At 40.0% G+C, this 8097-nt stretch overlaps 2 protein-coding genes across 2 annotated transcripts; both read right to left on the bottom strand.

Annotated features, from left to right (window-relative positions):
- Nucleotides 1-169: 169 nt before the first annotated feature.
- Nucleotides 170-4909, bottom strand: LOC102213279 (golgin subfamily A member 7-like). Its single transcript, XM_005731307.1, has 6 exons — nucleotides 4826-4909; nucleotides 4251-4373; nucleotides 4014-4166; nucleotides 3126-3227; nucleotides 1125-1186; nucleotides 170-945 (listed from the first exon to the last, which is right to left on the bottom strand). Exons 1-5 carry the CDS (start codon nucleotides 4832-4834, stop codon nucleotides 1139-1141), a joined length of 435 nt encoding a protein of 144 aa, XP_005731364.1. The 5' UTR covers nucleotides 4835-4909; the 3' UTR covers nucleotides 170-945; nucleotides 1125-1138.
- A 546-nt stretch (nucleotides 4910-5455) lies between these two features.
- rplp0 (ribosomal protein, large, P0) lies at nucleotides 5456-7793 on the bottom strand. Its single transcript, XM_005731302.2, has 8 exons — nucleotides 7752-7793; nucleotides 7347-7454; nucleotides 7077-7252; nucleotides 6735-6822; nucleotides 6328-6474; nucleotides 6017-6202; nucleotides 5799-5939; nucleotides 5456-5674 (listed from the first exon to the last, which is right to left on the bottom strand). Exons 2-8 carry the CDS (start codon nucleotides 7398-7400, stop codon nucleotides 5516-5518), a joined length of 951 nt encoding a protein of 316 aa, XP_005731359.1. The 5' UTR covers nucleotides 7401-7454; nucleotides 7752-7793; the 3' UTR covers nucleotides 5456-5515.
- Nucleotides 7794-8097: the final 304 nt, after the last annotated feature.

Here is an 8097-nt window from a genome sequence, read left to right as displayed (position 1 = left end):
ACCAACGCAGCAAGACTTCCGCTCTGACTACTTCAAAATAAAAGTTTTCATATTTATCGTGAGTGAAATGTGTCAAACACAAAATATCACATCTCATTCTCTTTTAAAAGAAAAAAACTAAATGTGTAATAAATGCGTACTCTGAAATTAATCAACAGCAGCCCAACAGTTTTCAGGAAATTATTATTTATTTAGATAAACCATAATAATTGTAAGAAAAGTAGACCAGTTGTCCGAACACCATATACAGCAATCACGGACTGTTTGGTGATTGTGAACAAGGGGGTGTTGTTTGCAACATTGCAGGAAGTTTGACAAACATGTACGGCTGATGAGCACGATTCAGGAAGATTTTAGTGAAGGAGAAGGACATGTTACTATTGAAGTGATCTTATTAAAAAGGTAAACATGCTCCATCTTGGAAGTCACCCAACTCCAGCTCACAAATCCCAATATGCAAGTGTGAAAAAGACATGATCTGCTCCAGCACAAGAAAAAAGGTGACATTCATACACGGATAGAACATCTGCATCATCAATGCCAACAACCGTAATGTGGCTAAACACATTGTGTGGAGAATTACCCAAAACCATACCAACAACTCCATCCCAACCTGTTTCTACAGCAGTAATGTTTTTTGAGGGTTTTATTTTTTACTTTATGTCTTTTATAAAACACACAAGTCAAATCACACAAAACTACCATAATCAAAAATGGCATTTAACACAATGGCACAATTCATAGAGACTGGTCTTTATCAACTAAGGTCATGATGCATATAAAAAGACATGAAGACATTTATAAACATATAAGGTTAGGCAGAAAGTAGAGCACTTATAAATAACAGGGGGAAAAAAAAAAGAGGATCAGATCAAAATTCTATACAACATTTAGGTGAAGCGGGACTCTGATTATGTGCTGTCAGAAAGATAAGGAGTCTTCAACCTACAGAGTAGAGCAATAGAGAGAGAGGGAGAGAGAGAACCCTGTTACAACTGAAGTAAATCACATTTCTAGTGTTGTATTGGCTTATTTTATATTATGCAGTAGAATTATAAAGATTTCCTTAACAATAGAAATGAACAACACAGTGGAGCGAAGTCAAATCTTTATCAAAGCTGCACCTGAATGGATTCTTTTATCTTCCAGAGCCAATACTTCTGTCTTCAAAGATGGTAATTTCAACCTTGAAGAGAACAAGTTAAGGCCAATACAAAGTGCTATGTTATCAAAAAAAATAATCTGTGTTTAAGAGGGGGGCAAAAGAAATGCATAAAATATACTCCGATTTCTTTTTGCAATGTTTCTGAAACAACTGCCACAAATATCAGTACTTTTGTTAAAAATCTACAGGTTGTAGACACTGATTTTACTTTTACTTATATTTATTTTTCCAGCATTTCTCAATTCATTCAATATACAACACAATTTAACCAGATTCACTGCCACATGACTCCAGTTTACAATTCTCACATGATTCTTAAAAAAGGGTAGAGTAACTGAAGATAATCCACCTTTGTGTATAGAACAAAAGCATACTTAACTACTGTAGAGATATAAAAAGAAATCAATAAAGTCAATAAACATTTATATTTGACTTAATATGTAACTGAGGTGCTCACAAAGTGACAGAAATACGCTGTTTGACTATATAGGTATAAATAGACCAAGGGTTGGTGGTTTGTGGGGCATGATGACTGTTGTTATAACTAGAGATGGACCGATCCGATATTACGTATCGGTATCGGTCCGATACTGACGTAAATTACTGGATCAGATATCGGAGAGAAATAAAAAAATTTAATCCGATCCATTAAATATCAAAAAAGCACCTCACAAAACTTGCGACACGGCGTAACTCTCGTCATAACTGTAGCCCGTCGGAGCAGTGTGCTCATGTGATAGAGCGGTTGTGTGTATTTGGAGCCCGCTACCAAACCAGCATTTCATCTCCGAGGAAGTGATCCCAGAGAGAAGTAAAGCAAGTGTGTAAGTTCAACTCTGAATGCTTGTAAAGCATTCCCGCGTTAAGCTTAACAACCGATGTATGGAGCGACTGCCTCTTCTCTCCCCCTCCCTCTCCTGCTGCTACTTCAATCATAAAACTGATCAGTGATCAGCTTTTCTGTCGCGAGTCCGTCTCTCTTGTCTGTTTATCTCCCACTTTGCACCAGAAAGAGGAAACCAGTGGCTGAATAACAGCAGCGCATTTAAGCTTGATAATCTGTTGTTAGAATTTATTTAATATTACTTTGTACACCAGGATCCTTTTCTATGCAGCTGACGGCTGGTAACTGTGCAGGGGCGGATCTAGCAAAGTTTAGCCAGGGGGGCCGATTGTGCCCCCTTTTCCCTGTTCGTGCCCTAAGACATACTTTTCTTTCTTATTCTCATTTAAAATGTCTAGCTTTTAATAAATTATTATCTGAATCTTACACCCAAAGTTTTAATCTGATGTAAAATGAATAGAAGTCCATTACTGTATATAGTAACTATTAAGCCTAATATACCCTAGTAAGCTATAGTACTTTTTCCTTTGGGAAGGTACCATCTGTGCAGTCTGCAATTCTGTTGAAGAAAGATGTTGAATCAATTTAATTATTCTTGAAAAATAATTTAATTCTGTGCATTTTTTTCACACTGCATCAAATTAAAGTTGATTCCGCCGATTAAGCATCATGAGGTGGAGCGTGAGGGGTGGTTCCCTATTTTTTTTTTTTGCTGGGAGTTTTAGAGCCCTATTAGTTAGGTTGCTTACTCTTTAAAATACCAGAATAGGAAGGATGGAGCAGGTTTAAGTTTATTAGATTGATCAGTATTGCTGAACTATGAAATATTTTGGGTGCAGTGCATTTTTTGCATACAGGTATAACAGAATAGCTTTAGTGGGGTTTTATCGGGGGGGTTTTTTTAACTTGAGTATGAACTTATACAAAAAGCAGCAAGATATTAAAAAAACAGTTTTATTGATTAAAAAAAAAACACACTATATCGGATTCGTATCGGTATCGGCCGATATCCAAATTTATGATATCGGTATCGGACATAAAAAGTGGTATCGTGCCATCTCTAGTTATAACAGTTAGAACTTAGCTCTAGTAAGCATGCAGCTGAATTAAGGATACAACTCGGAGGCCTCTCTCTATGGGGTCAGTCAGCAGCAAGCCTCTGGGAGCATAGATCTTCTCATTCTGGTCCTTAATGTATCTGGCAATCTTCTTTAACACCTGAGCACAGAAAGAGGGCGATGTAAGAGTCATTCCATCTTTTTTTTTTTTTTTTAAAACAGTCACTCTGTAAGTGTGCATGTTGCCCTAGAGAAGTCATTTAATTCAGGCTAAGTTTAAAATAAACTAAAAGGCAGTTATCAGGGTTAGGTTTGGGTTAGAGGCATTTAGGGTCAGGGTCTTTTATCGGACTACCCAGTGCTGGAGACACAACAACTTGTCCTTGCAAAACCATTCGCGTGAGCAGAGCTATTAATGCCCTCTTAATTGTGTTGCTAAATTTATTTTCATGCACAAGAAAAATTACATCTGTACTTGTGAAGTTTTTAAACCTCTTAGTACATTTTAAGCACAACCTATATTGTAAAACTACTCCAAGACAGTTGGTCTCAATTTTTTTTTTCTTTTAGCCAAGCCAATTAGCCAAAACATTTTTGTACATCTGTCATGAATTACACATACTGGTTCAATTTTGAGGTTAAAATTGGGAAGAAGAAAAAAAAAAAGGGGGGGAGAACCAATGATAATTTGGGTTCATTATTTTAATAGATAATATTCTGAGATATTCATGCCTCAAAAATTGAAAGGTGGACAGAACATTTTTCAAATAGTTCTATTTGATATATGAAGGTAAAATCTCACAGAAATCACTATATACATATTGTCACGCCTTGAAACATACAATTTTGAGCCAAATATGCTATGGTTCAGCAGAAGTTCCACAATGATTTGAGGTACAGTGACCCATAACATAAGACTCTGATGTGAACCCTTTTTTTGTTTTACCTTTTCATAATGTGTTTCCATGCAGAGGAAGATGGTGTAGGCAGTTAGGCAAGCCAGACAGCCCTCCAGGTAGGACTTCCCCCCGAGTTTTTCTGCTTCTGCATACAGGTTGTTTAGCGTCTGAATGGTCTCCTCAAACTGCTGCTTATCGATCTGAAACCACAGGAGCAGTTTTAAAAACATAAACTTAAAGCAGTCAGGAAACAACCATGGCATGGAGGTTAACTCTGTACATACCCTTGACTCAAGCTCTGAGGGGAACTTGGTCTGGAACTTGCATATGGTGCCTGAGCTGTAGTCTCTTTGGATGAACACCTTGGAGGACACAGCTGGTTGCTGGAGGTCCTGTAAGCTGTGGGTCTACACAAAGAATTTACTCTTACGCATATTAATTTAATGAGCAGAATGGTTGGAAAAGCAAGCATCTGTTGTAAGCTAACAACACCTAAACTCTGTTTACCCGAACAGTACTAATATCCAACGTTAACCAGACACACACTACATTACATAACCTAAGAGCAAACAGTCATCGTAACAGCTGGCTTTTTTTATGACCCTATGATGAAAATAACTATATTTATAATGTTGGAAATTGTCAAAAACTACACTTCACACCAACACCCGCTTCGGTTATGGGCTAATGTTAGCTTAAAAATTATTAGCTTGCGCTGACGACCAGTACCGTCGCTTGAAAATATGGCAATCTAAGCTTTAATCATTACCCAAAGCAACAAACCTCACCAAACGTGTAAATGCGATTAAAGATTCATCTAACGCAGTATTTTCAGATCAAATAAGTCAAAAACGCTTACCTCAGCCATAGCAGAGGTTCGCCCCACTAGCTGATGCGCGTTTATTTCTTTCCAGCCACGCCAAAGCAATGCAACTTCCGGTCTAAAGCTTTCAAAATAAAATGAGATTTGAGTATTTACTGGAAAATTGTTCTGACGACAATATTTTTTAACAACAGTTTATTGCTTTGACAATTGCATTACCCTCTGTCCAATTTTTTTATGGGCTTCAAACTAATAAATGCGTTGGGGTTGCTATTTTCTCAATGTAACAATTCTAATGTAAACATGAAACGACGCATCTCAGACATTTTATTCCGAAATACGACACGCCCAAACAGGAAATGTTGTCAGATGACCTTCCGGCAGAAAGTCTACGTTGCTGGAGGCCTCCAGATACTTTGAACTGGCTGTATGGCCGGTTAGGAATTAGTGCTCAATTTCTGCAGTGCAACAATTCTGGATGAGCTTTTACAGTTCAACTTGTCAGATGACTACACGTCTACAGTCCATTTGCTTTTGAAATGTTCTTATAAAAAGGACTCACTCCCCTTGTTATATCTTTCCATTTCAACTACAGTGTCATTTTCAACCACAAAGACTACTACAATCTCCTTTTAGTTGTACTAATAAAGAGACAACACCAGCACATGGATCTTGTATTATTTATTGAATCATGTTCTTATTAGATGTGGTTCTGTTCGCTGTATTTTATTCGTCGAACAAACCGAAGCCCATCTCGCCATCTGATTCCTCAGACTCTTCCTTGGCCTCCTCCTTAGCAGCAGCAGCTGGAGCTGCGGCAGTCTCAGCAGCTGCTGCAGGTGCTGCGACAGCAAATGCAGATGGGTCAGCCAGGAAGGCTTTGACCTGTGAGGGTGAAGGATGTCATTAGTTCTCTGTTAATGCAAAACTTCACTTTCAAGTCTTAGTCAAGTATCATGTGTTAACACTGAGAATGGCAAGAGCTGTCTGAAAAATGTAAAAACCATACTTTGTCTGCCAGGGGGAAGGAGTAGTCCGTCTCCACAGCAACAGCCAGGACTCTCTTGTAGCCATTGATGACGGAGTGGGGGACAGAAGCCAAAGTGGGGTAGCCAATCTCCAGACACACACTAGCAATATTCCTCACACCCTAAGAGGGAAAAATAACTTTTGAGAAACTGAAAATTCAGATACAACTCATGCCAAATTATTTCAGCCAATTCTCACCTCCAGGAACCTGGTATGTAGAGAAGCCTCTGTGATGTCGAGCACCTCTGGGCTGTAAACACTGCCATTGTCATAAACCTGCTGGATGATGAGTCCATAGGAGAACGGAGAGATGTTCAGCATGTTTAGCAGTGTGGCCTCGCTGGCACCAACCTTGTCTCCAGTCTTGATCAGACCGACATCGCTCTGGCGGACAAAGACATACAGAGTGATTAGCGGAAGCAGAGATTTTCAAATCTTACCCTTTTTAAAGTACACATTAGCATTGTGAGTAATACCTGTGTGTAAAACAGTATAATTATCGAACTCACCAAGATTTCAATGGTTCCCCTGGAGATTTTGGTGGTGATACCCAGAGCCTGGAAGAAAGAGGTCTTCTCAGGACCAAGACCAGTATTCTGGGCCGGCACTGTCACATCACAAGGGGCGATGGCTCCAGCACGGGCAGCTGCAGGTACCTGGGATACAAGAGAGGGTAACCCTTAATAGACCACTCTGTTAGAACCAAATCTTTAAGATCTTAACTACTCAGGTTATGGTGTCTGAAACCTTACGTTCCTGGCAGCCAAAAGATGCAGGCAGACAGGTATAGCGAGGAAACAATTTACTGTTTGCAGGGGGAACGACAATGCAGTACTGCAAAAGCTGCATTGTAACTTATCCTGCACTTTGACATGATCTAAATTATCTATAAGCTTTTTTATTAAAGGGCTCTCACCTTGTTGGCCAGCAGCAGGTCTCTGATCTCAGTCAGATCTTCCTTCGTGAAGACAAAGCCCACATTACCCTTAATGTGGGGCAGGAGCCTGTGAAATCCCAGCATAAACTTAAATTACACAAGCAGATTATCATTTCTACCAACATGAGCAGTTATCAGATGTCTGAGACCTTGCGTCCCTGGCTGTCCGAGGGGTGTAGACAGACAGGGATAGCTGGAAACAGGTTAATTTTAGCAGGGGGAACGACAGTACAGCACGACACAAGCTGCACCGTAACTAACCTGCTACACAGAAACTGATAATTCAATGCATCATAAAACAAAGGTTGCCAGTAAACTCACTTCTCCAGTGCAGGATTGTTCTCCAGATGGCCACGGATGGCTTTGCGCATCATGGTGTTTTTACCCATCAGCACCACAGCCTTCCCACGCAGGGACAGACGGATGGTCTGCATCTGCTTGGAGCCCACATTGTCTGCTCCCACGATGAAGCATTTTGGATAGTCATCCAAAAGTTGCTGTAAATACACCACTGTGCGTCACATAAATTTCATTATGGTGTCCATGCTATAGAAACAAAGACCTAGTGCATTTATGTTAAAAGGTACTCACGATGATTTTCAAAAAATAGTTGGACTTCCACGTGGCCCTGTCTTCCCTGGGCATCTCTGCAGTGCTTCCAAGGATCGCTACACAGCTGGTTTAAAGACAAGGATGGATCTGTAAATAAAGGACGAAAAACAAGGATATTAACGATACTTTGGAAATTGGTCAATACTTTACACTCCGGACATGTGGCCGATAGTTAAGGTTAGCCGGCTACCCTTAGCTACCCTAGCGCTCTATTAACAGGCCTCGCTTGGCTAAATGACACCTATTGAATGTTTAAAATATACAAAATATATCCCGTTAAGTGGTTTAAATGTTTATCGCACGAATACAAAACTAATATTTGGCCTAATCCTATAAAGACCGAGCATTTCGGTTTATTAACAAGCGAGGGGGAAAAAACCGTACCTCGCAGTAGGGTCGCGTGAAAGAAAGAGGAAGAGGACAGGCGCGGGAGGGATATGTATTAAAAAAGATAACCAATCACAACTCAGCTATGGGCGTTACCTTCATAACTATTGGGTGAATTCTGTGTCAATCACTTTAAAGTCACTATTAGTACTTCCGTGGCAGTTTTCGTGCAGAAAGCGTGGTTTGTGGCACTCTACTTGAAGGATTTCTGGGACTGCATTAGTGTGACGGTGTTATCGAGCCCGCTTAGACATCTGCCCGCAGAGCAAAGTGATGGCACAGAACCCTTCGAAGCTGCCTCCTGAGGTCTGGAATAACGTCTTTGGGTATCTGTCAGCGACAG

Source organism: Pundamilia nyererei, unplaced genomic scaffold (assembly GCF_000239375.1).
Source record: "Pundamilia nyererei isolate P.nyererei 1_Seehausen unplaced genomic scaffold, PunNye1.0 scaffold00042, whole genome shotgun sequence".
In the NCBI taxonomy this organism is placed as follows: domain Eukaryota; kingdom Metazoa; phylum Chordata; class Actinopteri; order Cichliformes; family Cichlidae; genus Pundamilia; species Pundamilia nyererei.
The sequence above is the reverse complement of the archived record's forward strand: the minus strand, read 5'-3'. Positions and strand labels throughout refer to the sequence as shown.

What these genes read in the sequence shown, in the direction of transcription:
- LOC102213279 (XM_005731307.1), bottom strand. An exon ending in TGGAAACACATTATGAAAAG is followed by an intron (nt 3,228 to 4,013) that starts GTAAAACAAAAA and finishes TTCTGTGCTCAG; the next exon opens with GTGTTAAAGAAGATTGCCAG. An exon ending in TAGAGAGAGGCCTCCGAGTT is followed by an intron (nt 1,187 to 3,125) that starts GTATCCTTAATT and finishes GTTCTCTTCAAG; the next exon opens with GTTGAAATTACCATCTTTGA.
- rplp0 (XM_005731302.2), bottom strand. Translation starts at nt 7,400, where the DNA reads ATGCCCAGGGAAGACAGGGCCACGTGGAAGTCCAACTATTTTTTGAAA. An exon ending in ACTATTTTTTGAAAATCATC is followed by an intron (nt 7,253 to 7,346) that starts GTGAGTACCTTT and finishes GTGTATTTACAG; the next exon opens with CAACTTTTGGATGACTATCC. An exon ending in ACCTGCTGCTGGCCAACAAG is followed by an intron (nt 6,475 to 6,734) that starts GTGAGAGCCCTT and finishes CTTGTATCCCAG; the next exon opens with GTACCTGCAGCTGCCCGTGC.